This window comes from Podarcis gaigeae (genome assembly GCF_964106915.1).
Source record: "Podarcis gaigeae genome assembly, chromosome: 16".
NCBI classification, from domain to species: Eukaryota; Metazoa; Chordata; class Lepidosauria; order Squamata; family Lacertidae; genus Podarcis; species Podarcis gaigeae.
The window spans coordinates 22,940,210-22,961,111 of NC_139693.1; the positions used below are offsets into that span (position 1 = coordinate 22,940,210).

A 20,902-nucleotide genomic window follows, 5' to 3' on the forward strand; every position below is an offset into this window, starting at 1 on the left:
AGACTTGTTCAAGGGAAACTGGCCTTGGTGGTGACTTCTGCCTATTGATACATCGAGGCATTGTTGCCCGATTACCATGCTTATCGGCAGGCCTTGGCTTATGTCTTGCATCTGCAGGTGTGCAGAATGGAATCTAGATTGAAACTGTGTGATGTGGGGCCGGGGGGGGGGAAACCCTTCCAGTTCTGGGGAGGATGTGTTTTTAAAATAAGCACCTGGAGAAGGTTTAGGGCGCTGGTGGAGAACCTCAATCCTGTGAACAAAAGGTGGCCTTCCAGGCTGCTCCACTTACTGGCTCTGCTTCACACCTGAAATGTGTTTGCTTGGCTTGGCTTGTCCTTGAACTCTGATTCTGCTTGCTTCCATGGATGGAGGATGCAGAGGGAAGTGTGAATGTGTGTGGGAACTAGCCTGCTGTACTAAGCTAAAGTTTGCATTGCTTGCTCTGCCCCCATTGGCCTGTGGCCCTTGGAAGGTTTTCTAGGAGGGAATGTGGCCCTTGTTCCCCACCTGTGGTTTAGGGCTGATTCTCTGTAAAGGGTGACTTAAGACTTATCATGGGCAAGCGCATCTGTGCATTGCCTCAAGAAGATTTTTCTCCCGACCTTCTTTCTTCCTACCAAGGGTGGCATTTGGCCCTCACTGGACTACAATTCCCATAATCACTTATTATTGGCCATGCTGGCTGCTGCTCATGTGAGTTGAAGTCTATTGACATCTGGAGGGCCCCAGGTTAGCCACAAAGTGGTGAGAGTTCAGCTCCTATTCTGTGCTTGAAATCCCACCTCCCCATTTCATAGTACATTGACAGGACGTGCATTGAGTTCAGTCACCACTGCCAAGCCTTATTGTGCTCTTGGAAAAAGCTCCTGCTAGTTGAAAGGATCTGTACAAAATTCTCCAGGCCAAAAAATCCTCTTAATTTTTGACCTTGTGACCTGGAAAAAATGGTCTGATTTATCCTACTGGGGTCACACACACACACACACACACACACACACACACACACCAGTATTTGGTATTGCTTGGGGACAGAGTTTTGCCCTAGTTAAAGCAAGCCAGTGAACTCCTGGACATGATGTTTAGGGCTCAATTTCCTTCACCAGCCATTCTCTGTGCATTGCTGTCACTCCTATCTGCCCAGTCTTTTGACTGCAGCCTGTGCTGGCTTCTCCCTTCTGCTACTCTTCTTGCATTGCAAGAGGCCCGGAGGGGGGAGGAAGTGAGTGGACTGGGCTTTGGCTTTTCAGTGTTAGAAATTCCATAAATGCACATTTCCGGCAGAGAAAGTGGGAGCAGCCAGCTCAGTTCCAAGGTGGGCGGGATGGTTTGGCCTTGTCTACTTCCTTTTTTTCTATTAAAAAAATGCCTCCTGATTCCCTGGCCCAGCTTCTGAAAACTTTGCCTGACCCTGATTTGCAGATTGTATGGTAACTAGTTGTGCTTGCTGAACCTAGGGAGTTGCGTAGCTGGTGCCTGTTCTGTGTTGGTGGTTGCTTTCCTCACTTATGGGGTGCTCCAGCTCTGCTACCCCCCTCTTGTGCTGCACAGATGGGGTTTATTGGGGCTGGCTCAAGACTGTTTGCTGCCTGAGGTGCAGGATAATATGGTCCCCTTCTCCCAGGTTTCCATGTATACTAAGCCAATTACTGTCATGTGCTGTGGGGGGCAGGGGAGGCTATGCTTGGGGTTGGTCCAGGGACTGTATCTGCTGCTGAATGCAGCATCTTACAATTGGTTCATCTGTTTTCTTTCCCTAAGGAATCCTGGGAATTGTGGTTTGAGGTTGCTGAGAATTCCCAAGCTGAGTTCCAGCCTACAATTCCCAGGAATCCCTAGGGAGTGAGGACTATGATTATAGAAGTCCCATTGTTGTCGTGGGTGTGCCTTCAATATTTGGCAGAATGTAGCAACCCTGTCAGATGGGTGGCATGTAAATATATTATTAATATTAATATTGCAGTTTGCATATTGGCAGAGTGACTCACGGATTACAATTGAGAGAGGGTTTGTGATGGAAGTGCAGGAGGTAGCAGATTATGATTCAAAGAAGCTCAGTGTGCACATGGACGTAGCCAAGGGAGGCGGGGGGGCAGCTGCCCTCATCAATAAAAATGAATACAATACAATACCATACAAATACCTTTATTGGCATTACAAGTTTAGACATTTCAAATCCGTGGGATAAATTTAAAAAGGACATGAGTGAGGCTGTCTAGGGTCACAAGACACTCAATTGTTCTGCTTCACCCTGTCTATTCCCTAGACTAGAGGGGTGATTCATTAAGAACCCTTTCGGGGGAAATCAACACATACCTGAGGTTCTGCCCTCCCCTATCAAAAATCCTGGCTACAACCATGAGTGTGTAAGTCATCTTTGAAACTTAGCAGAGCCTAGTTTTTGTCTCGCCTGGATGGGGGAGTGCTGAGGAATCTCTTGTATGCAATTGGCTTTTTACAGCTTGGAAAGTCACATGGAAAGACATTGAAAAGTATGGAGCGAATGGATGATTAACAGCAAATTGAGATGAATGTTAATTCTTGCATAACCGCCCCGTAAACAGACCCAAGCAAAAACCCAGTAAATACCAGACATAGCCTAACCGCTATGTAAGCTTTGTGCAACCAAATCAGGATGAATGAACAGGTCTTCTGGAAGAGCCCAAGGTTTTTAGACATGGAAGTGATTCCTATAGCCTGGGAAGGGTGGCTGTTAACTGGGTGGTTCCAGATGGGGCTTGCAAGTAGATCAGAGAGAAAATGGGAGTTTGGCAATGGTGTGGTTTTGTTGTTGTTTGGCTTCTCACATTTGGCGTTGGGAGTTGTAGTCCAGCCACGTCTGGAGGCCCACAGCTTTCTCACTACTGTGATAGACTGATCACCTTCAGAGGGGTAAATTGGCCTGTTACCTTCATTTTCCTAGGCTGGAGGAGGTGCCGTTGGAGGTGCTGAGGCAGAGGGAATCCAAGTGGCTAGATATGCTCAACAACTGGGACAAGTGGATGGCAAAGAAACACAAAAAGGTGAGTCGCTGGCCAAGCGTCGGGTGATGGCTGTTGCTCTCTTCCTCTTTCTTTCACCATATTATGTTTTTTAACACTTGCTGAACATTCCTTTGCCACATTGTCTTCTGCTATAGCCGCAGTTGATGTGTAGAGCCACTCTTGGGCAGGGCGATACATCCTGTGACCCAGTCACTACAGACTTTACCTTTCCTCTGTTTCCTGTGCTCTTTGCTTCCTTTCTTTGCCAGAATGTTAAAAAACAAAACAATTTGCAACATGAGACAATCACATGAATGATGCAAAAGTCAGTGCACCAATTTTTTTTGGGGGGGGGTTGTTCTGGGCTCCAGGTTAGGACTCCACCTTCCCAGGTGATCCGTTTTAGCAGCAGATCATCCTGCTTTTCATAACATCTTCCACATCAAGGGCTTTTGGCAGTGTATCATGATGATGCATCCGAAGGGCAATCAGACTGCCTTGCCCTCCCACAATTTCCCCTTTCTGCCTCTTGCATTTCAGCATCTTGATTGAGAGCAGACTGAGCACTCAAACAGGCAAGGCGGCCTGAACTATACTTCTACCCAAGGCAGGCTTCCTGATGCAAAATGTCTCCCTGTGATGAGGGCTCAGGGCTTGTGTTGCCCTGCCTCTGTGTGTCAGCGAAACCCTTTCTGCTTTGATCTGACTTGGCCATGCTGCAAAGCTTGCCACAGATTGCTGGGAAAGGCTTCCAGTCAGCCTCTTGGCAGGGCTTATTATCCTGAATCAAAGCTTTTGTTTACATAGGCTGGGAATTCCAGGATGTACTTAACCCGCTGTGGGCTTCTTTATACTGTCAGTTTATCCCAAGATGATAACATTTGGATTTGTGCTTGCATGGGCATGCAAGAGTTTTCCTAACCTTGCTGGAATCGGTAACTCACACCCTTGTCCATTCTCTATATGGACTACTAATGCATGGCACATATAGAGCACTCTTTGATTATCTCATTTGTAAAACACCCCTGTTAGGTAGCACCATATGCTGGATGAAAGAGGGGGACAAGGAGAGAATGCTTAAGTCCTGCCTGCTAGGTTGTTGTTGTTGTTTATTAAATTTATATACCGTCCTTCATTCAAAGTTCGGTTCAGATACAACACTCATGATCAGGGACATACTGAAAGCTCATACCCTCACATCAGGAAGAACTTTCTGACAGTAAGAGCTGTTTGATAGTGGAACAGACTACCATGAGAGGTGGTGGATTCTCCTTCCTTGGAGGTTTTTAAGCAGATGTATGATTTGGCTGAGATTCCTGCATTGCAAGGGGTTGAACAAGATGACCCTCAAAGTCTCTTCCAACTCTACAATTCTGGGATTCTATTTTTTTCTATTTAGCACAAACCACACTTCACCATAAACATCTGAGCCATGATCAAACTGCAGTGGCTGGTAGGATAGAAGGCAGGGAGCCAGGGACAAAGACAAGCAGAGCCAGCTAATTCTGGTTTTGATGGCATTCTCTCCCCTACTGAGTTCTGCAAAGGTAACACTGAAGCTAAGGTTTGCCACCCGCTGGCAGAGCTGGTGAGGGCTGGCTGAGGTTAATGGGGCAGTATTTTATTCACCCTCGTGAACCAGCCTCCACTGATCAAACTCTGGTTCACAATTCTAGCCTGCAGAATGAGAGTCAGGGGCCTTCACTTGCATGACTTCTGAATTGTGGTTTGGTGACCAAATAGAGCCATCCCTACTGGTTGATAATCCTCACTGACTTCCATGGCAGTGACTGCAGTCCCTCTTAATCAGTATGCTGACCAACTTGGCCAAGTAAAGCAAACTCATTGATAAACCTCACAAATCCATTGTGACATTAAGCAGCCTGCAGTGATTCAAGATACTTGTCAGACGGAGCTTGGCCCTAAGGTGCTTCTTAGGTCTTCCAAGTTTTTTCCTGTTCTGGACTCAAATAGTAAGAATTTTTTTTAAAAAATCAAAATCAAAAACAGTAAGAATAATTGTGGCTTGATGGTAAGGCTAAGCATTTCCTGTTAACATTTCATTATTGGTCTTAGTGCCCCCTCCTCAACCCAATCATTGGGGGGCAGCTTAAACATACAGACTTTGTGGACAGGGCTTTCTCAACAGGACTTGTTATCCTGCATCAAATCCCTTGTATGCACAGGCTGGGAATCCCCCCTTTTTTCCTGTTTACACTGTCGGCTCATCCCATGATAACAGCTTCTGCTTTGTGCAGACAGAATCTGCCATCCCTGCCAAGATCAGTGACTCTGTACCCAGAAATTCCCAGGGATCCTTTGTCCTGCTGGGCCTTTTAATTGTTCTGTCTCCCTGCACCTCCCCCATGCAAAGCTGGAATCCATCTGCTTCCCTAATCGAGAGGAGCTTGGCTCAACTTTGTTGAGACAGAGCTTTCAACAAGCGGTATCCAGTTAAACTCCTCCTGTCTGTTTCCTTCCTGCCTGTGAAGTCACCAAGCAGGATAGCACTGCTGTGTGCGTATTTTGGGACACTCCCTGGCACTTTTGAGCCTGCTGTCCTACCAGCTGTGGCATAGGACAGGCTTAGAGCTCCCCCTGCAGAACCTCCCTTGGAGGTGATCAGAGTGGGCTTTAAGAGTGCAGTCTTAAACTGGAAGAACTAGGAACTTGGGATTGATGTGGGTAAGCCTCACCACGGAGCCAGAGTTTGGAAGGTAGTGAAAGTAGCCATAAACATTCTAGCAGGTTGTCTTACCCAAAAATACTTTGATCACTTCTTACACAAAAATCCCTCTGTTGTATTTTTTGGAGGTGCAGCCCAACCCCCCCCCCCCGCCACCGCCTTTCTGGAGAGATCAAAGGTGGGAGTGTATGGAGATAGAAACCCCAACTGAAGTGTAATCAGATTGGTGAACTGGATCAGTGTCTGACATGCCTTGTCAAAGTGTGTAGGGCACAAACTAGTAGCTTCTACACGATACCAAAGGCTCGTCTGGTAAAGTCCCTGGTTTTCCATGCAACCATGAAGACTAGGAACTTTTGTCCTAAAAACCCATGCTGCTTAGGATTTTGTAGGAACTATTGAAACAGACACCATGCTTCATCATATGGGGCACAGCCCTGCCCTGGACACAGCCCTGCCCCACCCCCTTTCCCCAACTTCCCTCTTAAGTAACGAGAGGAGTTAGAATGCAAGTAGCTCGGGGGCACCTGTCAGGCCAACTTCCCTGGTTATGGGTGGCTGGGTGGGAGAACCAGAATAAATAAAAGCATGTTGCAAGTACCATTCCAATGGAAAATACATTTCCCCTCTTATTTTTGTGCCCAACTTAACTTGTATTCACCAGCACAAAAGGTGGCTGGATTTTGCAACCTGAATCAATGGTGCCAAATCACGCCTGCCCATACTTCTGTTGGGCACGGGGTGGGTGGGTTTAAAGGGACTGTGCGGTTCTCTGAAGCCTCCTTGGCCCTGGCAAGTTCTGCCCACTTCCCCAGGTCAGCTTTTGAATTTGCACCTGGCACGTCCCAGAGGAGGCCTTTCCCTTTGTGACTGCAAATTCCTGGCAGCACTCACTCTGTCAGTGTGCCAGCCCCACAGGGAGCCCATCGCCTCTACCGACTGTGTTTCAAGCTCTTTCCTAGAATGGGCTGAACCTTGCTCCCTGTGGGGCCCTGACAACTGCAAACTTTTCAATCCTTCCCCCTTTCAGGCTGTCTGTTTCTTCTCCTGTGCTTTCCCTGGCTCCTCCTCCACCCCAACATCAAAGAGTCTGGCAGGAGGTAGGAGTTTGCATCCGAAGGTGCCTTTGGCACTAGCAGTGGAAGCTGCCTTTCCCACAGACCCTGGGGTGGGTGGGGTGGGGAGAGAGAAAGGTCTGCCTGCAACTGGTTTTCGCTGATGTGGACTCTTGTGGCCAGGCCCTGCCTTATACTGCTGACTCCTCTGTCTGCACTAGACCTTCAGATTTCCTTTTTTTCCAGCATTTAATCTCTGGCGCCTTCCCATGAATGCAACTGCATCCCGTGTAGACTTTTCTCTCTGCCTGCCCACAGCCCCCCCCATCCATATCCAAACATGCTCTGCTGTTTTGGAGTGTCTGTCCTTGATTTTTTTCTAAGGAACCCCTTAGCTTCCCACCCCCATGCAAATCTGTAGTGTTTGATTTAGGGGATTGATATTCACTGCTTCCTTATATCAAAGAAAATCTCAAGCCATTCACAGCAACTTAAAAAGATCACAGATAAAATGACAAACACAGAAAAGTAGTAAAAAGAAATTCACATTTTAGAGCAGCACAGATAAAATATGCAAGCGTGTAGTTAGAGTTGGCAGCACCACTTTTGCTTCTGCTGCTGTCACCCTAGCTTAGATTTCCTGTAGAGTCGTGTTGTTGTTGTTGTTGTGGCAGTTGTATTCTGCAGCACATCACTGATGCAATAATAGTGCATTAATGGTGGATTTATACTGAACTGTCCACACGTTGCTCCAGGTTATTAGCTGTTCTGCTATGCATCCCCAGTGTTGCAGCAATACTGCTCCATGGAGGGGCTCTCTTGTGCACTGCAGCTCAGTGAAAGTAGGTGACCCCCACCCCCACCCCTCTGAACTTTTGTGGCATGAAAAGTTACAAGGTTTTAGCAGGAAGCTACGGGATGTGCACTGTTGGAAATGAAGCAGTCCATCCAACTCAGTGTTTGTAAGTGCAAGCAGTATTGAGAACAACGTTCATATGTCACCTTTCCAGTACTGTCAATGCACAATAAAACAGATGTCTAGAGGGGGCCCTGAGTTCATGGTAAAGAGATAGGGTCCTTTGTATGGGCCTGTGAGCTACTAAACACACAGCTGCCTTCTGGGTTTCATCCTACAAGCAACCCAGTCAGGCATTGGGACGCCTGACCCTGCTTTCTGGGTTCGTGTGCAATTCTTGCATGCTGTGTATAATATGGCTTTCTCACACCTCTGCAATAACTCTTTTGCCTTTTCAGATCCGGCTGCGATGCCAGAAGGGGATCCCACCATCGCTGCGGGGTAGGGCCTGGCAGTACCTCTCTGGAGGCAAAGTCAAGTTGGAGCAGAATTCTGGGAAGTTTGATGTAAGGCGTTTCTCGAGGCGGGATAAGACGACCTCTCTGCCCCCATTCCTACAGTGCAGAGTTATTCAAGGGCATCTGCTACCGTGTGATGTGCTGACTTCTCGGTTGCTTAGATGGAAAAGTCCATGTGACTTAGGAGGACTGTAAAGATGCATTTAACATTTTGTGTAATTCGGACCCTGCTCTGATCCTGGGAGGCAACTCACTTTTTTTAAAAGGGCAAAGTCTGCAAAAAGGCGCTAAAATGTAACCAAGTCTCTGGACATTGCACCCTTAACAAAAAATTGAACATGTCGTTTTGGTGCTGAATAATTTCTCTAGCGCAAGTAATGAAAAGGGGTTCCTTCTCTGTGGCATTGTGCATGCATATATAAACGAGAACAAACATGGGCAGACGCAAAGATCAAGAGGTAAACACTGCCATCAGGGTTGATAGCCATTGATGGACAAATTGTCTGACCTGCTGTAAGGCAGCTTTCTCTGATCCTGTTATGTGCACCCTAGTTCAGGGATACTAGAGTGTTTTCTGCTTCAACCCCTCTAGTGTCAATCACAGAGGATAAAGCTATCAATGGCTATGCTCTGCCTTCATAGTTGGAGGCAGTAATGCTTCTGAAAACCGGTTCCTGGAAGCCACAGCAGGGGAAAGTGCTCAGGTCCTGCTTGAGGGTCTCCCACAGACATCTGAGTAGCCACTGTGAGAACAGGAGGCCGGACTAGAGGGACCATTGGCCTGATCCATCTGACTCTTCTGATGTTCTTATTGAGCTGTACATTTCCTCCTTCAGTCGTGGAGGGAGGTGGTGTTTGTTGTCCTCACCTTTAACCCCCAGTGTCATCACTCCCTCATTTGAGAAGTCTGTTTTGTCGTTGCCCATTTTAGTATTTCCCCCTGCACAAGGATCTCTAAGCATCCACTTTGGTGTATCTTTAACAGCATCAATCCAGAGGAGAGCACCATGGATACTTGGGGGAAAACCTCTCCCAACAACTCATTTTCTATCACAGTCTCGCAACTAACAAAGTGGGTACTCTGTCTGTTCCCCAGGAGCTGGATTTGGCGCCGGGAGACCCCAAGTGGCTGGATGTGATCGAGCGGGATCTCCACAGGCAGTTTCCCTTCCACGAAATGTTTGTTGCTCGTGGAGGACATGGGTAAGCCAAAATGTCTCTCCTCTGGTCAAATACCAGCTGATCCTTATTGTTCAAGGCAAACACGTGGGCACCCACCTTCCCCGCCCAGTGGCTTGGTGACCCCAGCGTTGGGCAGGCTTCCCAGCTTTTCTTTAGGTGTGTGTTGCAGGTTGCCTAGCGTTGCGTTGTTGGCATTGTCTGAAATCTCTTTGGCAACCCCACTTGACCCTCTTGTCTTGCTGGCAGGGGCTGAGGAAAGTGGATTAGCAGAGGGCAGTGACTATAAGGAAGTTCTTTCTGCCAGGTATTCAGGTTGCCTTGACCACCTGGGCACGTCTGGCATACAAAGAGATGCAGTTCTGGGCATGCCTGACAAATCTTTGGGGTGGGAGGGTTGCCTGGGGAGGGAATAAAACAATACCCTGGGGCAAATAGAAGCAGTTCACTTTCCTTTCAGACCATGGAAGCCATCAGCTGCCATCAATCTGTTTTATTTTTGTTAGGGATATTCACAGGGCTGTGAGCATTTGGTGCAGTATTTCAGGTTACCTTTTGGCACCAAGGGCAGCTGAATCCTGCTGCCTCCGTGGCTCAGGCAAATAAACAAGCTTGCATCATGATTTGGTATGATTACATCGGTTGTAGTTCTACAACTTTGTACTCTTACCTCCCTCTCCCTGTTTTTGCTAGTAATGGAAAAGGGCAAAGGGCCAAAGTCTCAACTCTGGTCGCTAGGTTCCTTGCCTCTTTGGAGAACTGAAATTCAGCTCCTGGTGAGGGACAAGGAGAACCGCTTTGAAATTTCATTGAGAACTTCCAAGCTTAGCTAATCTCCAAGGCTCTGCCAAGGGAATGGAAATTCTACTAAGCAAACCACAAGCATGATTGTTTTCAGGTAGCCAAACATGACGTTTTGTTTTTTGTTTTAACACCGCTTTTCAACCAGTCAGAGCCCTTTCAGTAGAAGCAATCCTTCTTTGGACAGGGCATGGGAGCCTGTGGCCCTCCAGATGTTCATGGGCTCCTGTCTCTCCACAGCCAGCATGGTCAATGGTCAGAGATGCTGGGAGTTGCGGTCCAATGACATCCAGAGGGCCGCAGCTTTCCTACCCCTGCCTTAAAACAACCTTGCAAAATAGGCCTCCCCAGAGTGGCAGATGGGGTGGTGCAGCAGCAAAGAGGCAAGATTTGAACCCAGGACTCTGTAAACTGAAGTTCGTTCTGTGGTCCCTACTGTGGACGTCATCTCTCTCCTGGCTTGCGTGCAATTTCGAGTCCTTGGGGGCTCCACTTATGAGCGGCAGATTTTGCATTCCCTTAGTTCTCATGCCTGTGGTGTGGGTTGCTCTTTCCCTGCAGGCAGCAAGACTTATTCCGGGTACTGAAGGCCTACACACTCTATCGGCCGGAGGAAGGTTACTGCCAGGCCCAAGCTCCAATTGCTGCAGTGTTGTTGATGCACATGCCTGCAGAGGTAGGTGGTGCCTTGCTTTGAACAGAGGTTCCCCGATTGATTTCTTACATTTGTATTCCAACTTTACCTCCAAGGAGCTTGAGATGCCATTCATAGTTCTCCCCTCATAGTTCAACCTAATCAACCTGTTGGGTTGATTCCCGCTTCCATCTAAGACGGGGATAGGAAACCTTTTTGGCTCCACAGGTCAGACCCTCATTGGACCCCCTGGCAGCCCCATTTTTTTCTGAAGGGCTGCATGATCAGTAATTGGATTTTTGGGCTTTTGAAAACCAACAACTGTAAAATGGGCACATAGGACTCTGAATTTGTTTGGGTCAGCAGCACTTGGGGGGAGAAGGTGTTTCGGCCCCCATACACATCCTGTGCTGTCTGTTAAAATTTGCTTAAAAGGGGAGGTGTCTGTGTGGTCTGACATGGTCCTTGCGGCTCTTCCTGCAGTGGTACTTCACATTTCTCTTATTTGGAATCTGGCTTTGAAAGCAATTTGCGACCCAGTAACCGTGGCCCTGGATTTGCACCCCAAACTCCCAGGAATCTTTAGCCAGACTTATTCATATCCACACAAGGTGTTGCATGTCAGGCACAGCTCCACATGGTGAGCTGAAGAAGCCCCTTGTGCATCCCCCCTCCCAGCTTCGATGTAGTTGAAACAGCTGGAGATGTCTGGGCAGCTTCTCTGTCCCAATGGCTGTAGCTTCCTGCTCTCTGTGTACTGCTCACTTACAGTGTTGCCTCTCTGGGAGCATTGGGAGTGAGTAGGGTGCATGAAGCAGCTATGAATAGTTGCAACAGAAGGGAGAGTTTTCTTTGTTGCAGCTCCTCCCATCATGGGACTGCACAGATGGGGAAAGCAGTGGGGTAGGTGTTAAATCAGTCTGCACAGTGACCACCTTGAATGCACGTTGCTCCAATCAGCTCTGTTCTGTGCTTCAGAGTGATGCCTTTCCTCCTTTTTCCTTCCTGCCCTCAGCAAGCGTTCTGGTGCCTTGTGCAGATCTGTGAGAAGTACCTTCCTGGCTACTACAGTGAGAAGCTGGTGAGTTAACTGGAGCAATCCTGAATGCCCCTTTTGATGGGGGCAGGCTAGTCCAAGGGATGGCAACTTCTTCGATCTTCAATCTGTGTTGCCCCTTGTAGAATTCAGCAGGGAGGAGGAAGGGGACATGGAATAATAGAATTGTAGAGTTGGAAGAGGCTGCAAGGATAATCTAAGTCGAAACCTCCACAATGCAGCAAGCACAGTTAACGAATCCCTGACAGAGGGCCATCCAACCTCTGTTCAAAAGTTCTTCCTAATGCTTGGTCGAAATCTCCTTTCTTGTCATTTGAATCCATTAGTTTGGGTTCCTCTGCTCTGGAGCGGCAGAAAGCCAGCTCACTCCCATCTTCTATGGAACAGCTCTCCAGATTTTGAAGATAGCTGTTGTATCAGCTCTTTGTCTTCTCTTTCGCAGGCTAACCACACCCAATTCCCTCAAAAGCATGCTCAGTGGTAGAGCATTGCCCTTGCAAGCAGACAATCCCTGGTTCAATCCTCTAGAGCTTGGGGAGAGACAGAAATGCCACAGAGGTGCTGCCTGTCAGTGTAAATAGCCCTGAGCAGCATGGGCCCAGTGGCCTGACTTGGCATAAGGCATCTCCCTATGTTCCTTTCGGCCTTCAACCTGTCATGTGACCAGCAGGAGTTGAGCATGTGGTCCTGTGACAACCCAGGCCTTTCCTTACCCTTTGCCTGCCCTTGACCCAGGTTCCTTCCCCCCCCCCCTCTCTCTATGTGCAGGAGGCCATCCAGCTGGATGGGGAGATCCTCTTCTCTCTCCTGCAGAAGGTCTCCCCTGTGGCCTACAAGCATCTAAGCAAGCAGAAGATTGACCCCATCCTGTACATGACAGAGTGGTTCATGTGCGCCTTCTCCAGGACATTGCCCTGGAGTTCCGTGCTGCGCGTCTGGGACATGTTTTTCTGCGAAGGTACTGTCTTGGGTGGGGCCCCTTAAATCGCATTGCTAACTGGAGGGGGGAGACCAAGGGGGTGAGGCACACTTGGCTGCATGAGGGTGAGGGATAATCCCAGCTCATCCTCCTGCCTCTGGCTCCACAACCATAGAAGGGGTCTTTTTATGCCCAGGCTGGGGGATCCGTGCCCCCCACCCCCCGATATCACTGGACTCCAGGAGTAGCCAGCATCACTAGTGGTCAGGGCTGATGTGAGGCATTTGGAAGGCCACAGCTTCCCTGTCTCTGTATTTTAAGCCCACTGGAGAAAGTTTCCTTCTGGAACAGGCTACTGTTCCCAGGTTCCTTGATAACAAATTTGTCCTACTTTATAGCAGGCTCTTCCTATTTTTGCCTCTGGCCCTGCCTAGCTCCGGAAAGTGGCCCCCGGAAGGTTGTCCCATATCTTGGTAGGTTACATAAGCGTGAGGGCCTCCTAAAACTGCAGATGTGGGGCAAGCAGCATTCTCAATGCTGACCTTTCATCTTCCACTTTGGGAGAATCCATTTGTGTTGAAATGCTGCCTCCTGCTGGCAGTTGGCATATGTGCATCTTTATATTGAGGAATGCCAGAACTTTATTCCCAGATTGTGTATATCTGGATGGCAGCAATATGCAGCATGTTTGACCCTTGTATCCACACTGTGGGGTCTCTGTGTGTGAGAGAGATCCAAGATCACCAACAGACTTTGTAGCTGAGGACAGGGGGATTTCAACCCACACCCTTTGGCTCAAAATCTAACACTCTCTTTCCTTCTACTACTCCACACTGATGGCTCTCCTCTTAAATGTAAAGCCATACTTCCTTACTGGAGGAAGAATGGGAATGTGGAAGACCCCTGTGCATGTTGAGTGTGTGTTGATCTGGTGGTATTGGGCATTTCCTGCTGAGGAAGGTGACTAAAAAGCCTAGATTGGCCCAGTTTTTACCAGCATAACAGTGCTTGAGCAAATTCTGTCTCTGAGGCAGTGGTGTGGGGAACCATTTTTCAGCCTGATGGCTACAGTTCCTTGTGTGCAACCTCCGGCGCGGCCAAGGCAAAAGTGGGCAAGTCTCACCTTTGCATGGAACACACACCTCAAAGTCAGAGAATTCTCCAGACACCCCTCTCCATCCCTCATCCAGACAAAGATGGGATTCCATCCAGGCAACAGCACCTGGAGGGGGTGCAGCAGGATCTGTAAGGCAATGTGGCTTAGGGAGGGTGTGTGGCCCCTGGGGCAGGTCCTGAGAGCCAGGTGGAGGGCCAGGAGGGGTTGAATTTGGCCCCCAGGACTGAGACTTCTCCATGCCTGTTTTCAGGGTTATAAAGCAGGACAGAAGTATTCTAAATAAATTGGGAGGGACAGGTAGGTTGACTTGTATTCTGCCTCTTGATGACTGTTCCACACATTGATGGTTAACTTGACAGCCTGTTCTTCTTTTCCAGGAGTCAAGATTATATTCCGAGTGGGTCTGGTGCTGCTGAAGTACACCCTGGGCTCTTCTGAGAAGCTCAAGTCCTGCCAGGGGCAGTATGAGACAATGGAGCGGCTGAGGGCCCTGAACCCCAAGATCATGCAGGAGACTTTCCTTGTGCAAGAGGTAAGATGGGAGTGGGGGCTGGCCCCAGCCTGTTCAGTGGGTTTCCTCACTGCACGTGGCTGTAAACTGGTCACCTGATCAGACTGAAGGAGTCACTTTTCCCCAGTGCAGCTCATAGCACTGATCGCTGCCTCAGTTCCCCCAAGTCAGTAGGCAACCACACCAGCTCAGAGTTCCCCAAAAAGGCCCAACTTGTGGTTCTGGAGAACTGCATCCAGAACTGGATGACCCTGAGATTCACAGCAAATGTGCTGCGTTTGAACCGCTACTTCCCTTTCCAAAAAACCAGATTTGACTATACTACAAGCTGTGTCATTTGAAGCAGTGTGTGTGTTTCCAGGCTACACAGAACTCTTTGTCAAGCTTAGTGAACTAGAATTCTGTGTCACATGGGCATGTTGTTTAGTTTTTTGTTTTGCTCCTGCTGAAACAGTTGAGAGTTGGAAATCCTTATGGATCTACTGCAGATCACCCCAAGATGTTCAGGTAGATCCAAGTCTACCTTCTGCCCACCCCTCCCCGTTGTTGTTGTTTGTTTGTTTGTTTGTTTGTTTATATCGACTGGTAGAGCATGAGACCCCTTAATCTCAGCGTCTTGGGTTCGGGCGCCACGTTGGGTGAAAGATTCCTGCCTTGCGGGGGGTTGGACTAGATGATCCTTGTGGTTCCTCCCAACTCTGCCAATTCTGAGATTCCTTCAGCAGAAGGTCCCAGAGTGTGTAAAAGTAATATAAAACACAGCCCATGCCTGCCCAAAGGTTCAGTCTCACTGTGCACACCTGCTTCTAGAGTCTTGCCTGATGCCTTGGCGAAGCTTCCAGCCAGAACTGACAGTAATGGGCTAGGCAGACCAATGGGGTGCTCTGCAGAAAGAAACTTTATTCGTGTTGGGATTTTGATGTGTTCAAGGCAACACTGCCCTCTGCTGGAATAGCCCTTTTATAACTGGTTTACAAAAGGGCAAAGTAGAGTGTTTCCTGGTTGCAGCCAGGCTGTGTTATACAGGCAGGCCTTGCTTTTTGCCTTAACTGTTCAAGAAGAACAAAGTGTAATCAGTATTCTGCAGGGGGTTGTATCCTGAAGATTAGTCAATTGTATATTAATGACTCTCCTAGGCAAGAGGCAGCTAACCTTGTAACCATGGGGCAAATCTGCCCCCCCCCAATAGTTCTTTTGTGACCTGGAACTCCAGCCTCCAGTTTATTTATACCTGGCTGCTCCCATGGGTACCCGACTAATGTGAAAAGATTGCCATGAACTCTTCCCCCCCCCCCTCCAGACCCTCCAAATTTGTCCTTTAGAAATAATTGGCCACACTGACTTTGACATGCAGCCCCTGGGGTGGACTCAAGTTTAGGGTCCCCCACTTGCAATAGGTTCTTTAGCACCCCTCCTTAAAGAGAGGTGGAGGGAGGTGGGCCCTGTTTTCAGTCCCAGGTGTTCCCAGGGCAGAAGGAAACCCTCTCTGACTGAGGTGAGCGATGTGTGGCAGAGCTCTCACTTCTGGAAACTTGAGTGCAGGCTCAGACAGTTCAAGAAGAGAGACACTCTTTCATCTTTTGAGTAAGCCTGTGCACTTGTTCCCCTTCAAAATGCAGCTTGCGTCTTGAGAGCAGAAGTCAACATTTGTTCGGTTTTTATTGAATGGAAGTTAAGATGTGGATATCGATGCGTTTCCACGTTTAAGAAGCTGAACCTGGAGGATATTTGGGGAGGGGGACAGAATACCCTTAAACTTTGGGTGCTGGCATTCCTCTGTTCCGTATCATGTTCTGACATGATGCCCAAGGATGAACTGGCTATTGATGTATTTATTTATTTGTTTGGTCCTCCTTTAGATCATAGAGTTGCCAGTGACGGAGCGTCAGATAGAGCGGGAGCACCTGATCCAGCTGAAGAAGTGGAAAGAGACCCGTGGGGAGCTGCAATGCAAATCCCCTCCCCGCTTCCACGGTGCCAAGGCCATCAGCGACGCCGAGCCCTACTCCCGCAAAGCTCTGGAGCCCTCGCCCTCCATCATCCTGCCCCCCGGCACCACACTTTCGCCCAAGGGCCGCAAGACCAAACCGCTGAAGGGAAACAAGAGAGGCGGCCAAGGGAAGAGCACCCCAGTCAACGGCCCCATCCCCGAAGAAAACGGGACTCGGACATTGCTGGCGCCAGAGTCCTCTCTCCACCAGTCCAAGGAGAGCCTCAGCTCTCAGGAGAGCGAGGACACTTACCTGTAAACTTGGTGGCTGAACACTCCAGACCACCACCCCCTGGCCTGCTCTTAGTAGCCTCTGCAGCCAGAGGGAGCCAGCGACCCATAGGTGGGGGTGAGTGGGTAGCTGGGATTCTGAGAATTTCTGCTGTTGCACTCAAGGTGAGCTAGGACTGCAGGGGCTCTCTAGCTTGATCTTAACTGTATGCAGCAGTGCCCCCCGGTGGCCCGAAGGTGAGGCACAACAAGTGCACCTCTCTGTGTCTCCAGTGGGAAAGGCTAAAGCAAGTAGCTGTTGTTCTGCCTTCTGTTGCGAAGTCTTCACAGGATGGGGCGGGGTGCTGCCCTTGCTGTGCACCTGCAGGGTTTGGTCTGTGAGGATCACGCAGGTATAGATACAGGTTTAATTCCTGCTATGCACCCACCATCATTGCTTTGGCAGTGCTGGGGACAGCCCAGCGAGTATCTGTTCTGTGGGGAATTGGCAGAAGCCAAGTTGGCTGTCTGATGGTGGCCCTCTCTGTTCCGGCGGATGGGACTTGCATCCATTCCCTGGCTCTCTTGGCCTATTAGCCACCTGTTACTCTTTCCTCACGCAGTCAGGGTTGCGGTCAAGACTTTGCCTCTTACAGGACTTGCATTCCAACCTCAATCATGGGAGTAGCTGTGTGCTCTCGTATCGTTTTGACATTCCCTTCCCAACATTCCCCTCTGGGCCTTCTTCCCTTCCCTTTGGGTTCCTCACATCAGCTGATGAAACTATTCCTTCTACTGCCCAAGCATTGTGGGTGCCTGCTGGTACTCTGGTGGCCCTGACCCGGATCTGGAAATCCTTCTGCTCCTGGAGGGCCCGACCTCTTCCCCTCCTACCCCAGTGTCTTCTGCCCTGTACGCCAGACCAATCAGGTGACCTGTTCTGTGCCTACATGGTTCAGAGTTTTGTGAAGGTCAGAGAACTAACACATTCACCTTCCCTTGCTGTCTTGACCAAAATCTTCAAAAGGGTTTTCCATGCTGGAATCGGGAGTACTGAAATCACCATTCACTTCTGGACCAATTTTCTTTATAGAAGAAACTGCTGCAGAAATATGTTAGCTTTTGCTGCTTCGTGTGTGCGATTTGGGTCTTTGAGCATTGGCTTGAGCTGACTTATGGTCCAGCTCTGCCGGTGGCCCCCTGGAAAATGAAGCAGCTTGTTTCCAAGGCATTAGTCACTTCCATTGCCCACCCTCTCATTCTTCAGAAGGCTGTCCTGGTCCTTCACCTACAACCTCCCCCAGTTGATGGAATTAAAGCTGGAACCCTGAATGGCCAGAGAGAAGGGACTGAGCAGCACCCATTGGTTGCTGCCTGTGGCCCTGCCTCTCAACTGATATGGTGCTGTTCATAGAATGGTTGGTTCCAAAATGCAAAACCCCTGCCACTGTTCATTTTCTCTCTAGCCCCTTTGCAGGCTGAGGTTGAACCTTCCCTGGTCTTGAAGGCTCCCATGGGCAACACTTTAATTCCTGGCCCAAAGCAAAAAAGTGGGAGACTGCAGTTTATTAAGAAGGCTCAAGGAGAGGCCCCTCCCTCCTCTCCACAGGCCCCCTTTCATTCCTTCAACACAGATCCGTCAGTATGGGGTGACACAGTGGCACTTGAGGCCATCTTTTCTGATAGCCGACCTCGCCTGCACCGTCCCATCCCAGGGGGTTGTATGTGTCCAGGTTGGGTGGGGAGCTGGAGGCTTGTCTTCCTTCTCCCCCAATGTTCGGTTATTACTGATGGGTCTGGAGTTATTTTTGTGCATTTTTTAAAAAAAACGGGAAATCATTAGCTGAAAGTGTTTTGTACAAAAGGCAAAATAAAACCATAATTATGTAAATGGTCTGCATTGTCTGAGTGGCTTTCTGTTGGGTATTGGGGGGTGGGGCAGGGGCGGTTAAAGAAGTGAGTATTTGGTAGCTGCCTGGCAAGTAGCCTTTGTGAGTGTCTTTGGCAGCTGAGCCTGCAGCCACTTCTATAAATTCCATTCTGATTTTCTCCTCAATGGCCTTTGCTGCAGAAAAGCCCACCCTGTGTGTTGCTTTCCTAAGCATCTATGTCATTGTAGGCAAACTAAGGCCCGGGGGCTGGATCCGGCCCAATCATCTTCTAAATCCGGTCTGCTGACAGTCCGGGAATCAGCGTGTTTTTACATGAGTAGAATGTGTGCATTTATTTAAAATGCATCTCTGGGTTATTTGTGGGGCATAGGAATATAGTCCGGCCCTCCACAAGGTCTGAGGAACAGTGGACCGGCCCCCTGCTGAAAAAGTTTGCTGACACCTGATCTATGTATACTGCTTGTCGACTTAGCGGCCATCATTGGAAAGCAAGGTTACTCGTTTTATGGCATCCATGTTAACGTGACCTTGGGTTGGAGTCTAGACTGAGCATGGGACTTTTGGGGGGGAAATTAAGCTCTGTCCCATCACCTTTGATCTGTTTTGACGCTCCAGTGACGTGTTTAGGTAGAAAGGGGCTGCTTTCTCCTTGTCTGCCAAATTCCACTAGCATTTTAATCCTTAATCCAGAGCAGTGGGGCGTCAAAAGTGACATTCTGCTAAGGAAGTGAGTGAAGGGGTGGTGGTGGAGTTCTTAGTCTGCTTTCCCTGGAATCTGGCTAAATACATGTATAGGCTATTCTGTAACTCACATGTATTTCATGCTAGTAGATCATTTTCCCTCCCTCAACCAGCTTTCTGTTGGTTTGTGTGTGTCTGTTTTTTTAATGTTTTCTGACTCCTGCACCAGGAATCATTTGTAGAGCTTAACAGACTCGTGAGACTGGGTGTGTTCCCCACGCAGTTCATCATGCTGCAACATCTCCACTTGCTAGATTGGTTGAAAGCCCTTTGCAAGGCAGCAAGCAAAATCTTGAGTGTTTTTGCAGAGCCTCGACAGTTGAAGAAAAAAAGCAAAGGGTTTTGCACAAACCCTTCCTTGGTTTCCCCTGCCTTGTATTCTCAGTAAACTCTTTAGTTAGGGTTTGGAGGGAAAACCTGTGCCCCTGTAGAATCTGGATAGGGAAACCTCTTTTCTACCTCCACGCACCCTGGGTGGGGTTGATAGTGAAAAAAGTTTCTCTCATAACACTAAAACTTGTGGCCATCTAATGAAGACGATTGTTGCAAGATTCAGGGCAGTTGAAAGAAAGGACTTCTTCACACAGCGCATATATATACTGTAGAACTCGCTTCCCCAGGAGGCAGGGATTGTTAGAATTCCTGCTCTGTGATTGCAGTCATGGGACTGTTGTCTTTCACATGACGATGTATATTTTGACTCCACAAAGTGGGAAGTGATGGAGACAGGATGTTTTTGTTACTGTGTTCCGTGAAGTGGGACTATTGTCTCTACCAGGGTCCTACTCGAGTGTAGGACGAGCTCCTGATAGGGATGGCTACCAACTTGGAGGGCTTTCAAAGAGGATTGGACAAATCCATGGAGGAGAGGGATAGTGATGGCTACTAGTCCTGATGGCTGTGCTCTGTATCCGTGGTGAGAGGCAATAGTGCTTCTGAATACCAGCTGCTGGCAGCCAGAGGAGGGGCAAGTGCTCTTGCGCTCAGGTCCTGCTTTCTGGTTTCCCACTGGGGCATCTGGTTGGCCATTGGGAGAAGAGGATGCTGGACTAGATGGGCCATTGACCTGACCCAGCAAGCTCTTCTGATGTCCTCTTTCAAAATGCTGGGCGAGGTGTTTTCAGAAGTCCCTCTCATAACACTACCTCATTCTGCACTGTGAAGGCACTGCCCATCAGATGAACAGCAATGCCTACAAACAAGCCTGTCAGCAGTGCCAAGTTTTTACCTGCTCTAGGTGGCGCTGTGGGTTAAAGCCTCAGCGCCTAGGACTTGCCGATCGAAAGGTCGGCGGTTCGAATCCCTGCGGCGGGGTGCGCTCCCGCTGCTCGGTCCCAGCGCCTGCCAACCTAGCAGTTCGAAAGCACCTCCGGGTGCAAGTAGATAAATAGGGACCGCTTACCAGCGGGAAGGTAAACGGCATTTCCGTGTGCGGCTCTGGCTCGCCAGATGCAGCTTTGTCACGCTGGCCACGTGACCCGGAAGTGTCTCTGGACAGCGCTGGCCCCTGGCCTCTTGAGTGAGATGGGCGCACAACCCCAGAGTCTGTCAAGACTGGCCCGTACGGGCAGGGGTACCTTTACCTTTACCTTATACCTGACGTATGACACCAGGTGGTGCAGGATCAGTGACCATGACCATGAGTCTGGCAAGGCTAATTAGGCCTGCAGTTTGCCACCCCTGCTCTAGATGTTGGACTCCAATTCCCATCAGCTGCAGCTTGCATGGCCCAACGGTCAGGGATGATGGGAGTTGTAGTCCAACAACATTTGGAGATCCCCAACGTCTTGCTTTAAGAGCAAAATCCTTGGT

The 20,902-nt window shown here is 49.1% G+C and overlaps 1 protein-coding gene across 1 annotated transcript in view; it reads left to right on the top strand.

The window, feature by feature from the left end:
• Positions 1-18,348, top strand: part of TBC1D10A (TBC1 domain family member 10A) — a 38,204-nt gene extending 19,856 nt beyond the window's left edge. The window contains exons 2-9 of the mRNA XM_083717363.1: positions 2,924-3,023; positions 7,980-8,087; positions 9,136-9,242; positions 10,581-10,695; positions 11,669-11,734; positions 12,479-12,668; positions 14,124-14,278; positions 16,117-18,348. Of these exons, the coding sequence (XP_083573489.1) occupies positions 2,924-3,023; positions 7,980-8,087; positions 9,136-9,242; positions 10,581-10,695; positions 11,669-11,734; positions 12,479-12,668; positions 14,124-14,278; positions 16,117-16,506 (1,231 nt within the window). The 3' untranslated portion in view covers positions 16,507-18,348. The remainder of the gene's footprint in view (positions 1-2,923; positions 3,024-7,979; positions 8,088-9,135; positions 9,243-10,580; positions 10,696-11,668; positions 11,735-12,478; positions 12,669-14,123; positions 14,279-16,116) is intronic.
• Positions 18,349-20,902: the final 2,554 nt, after the last annotated feature.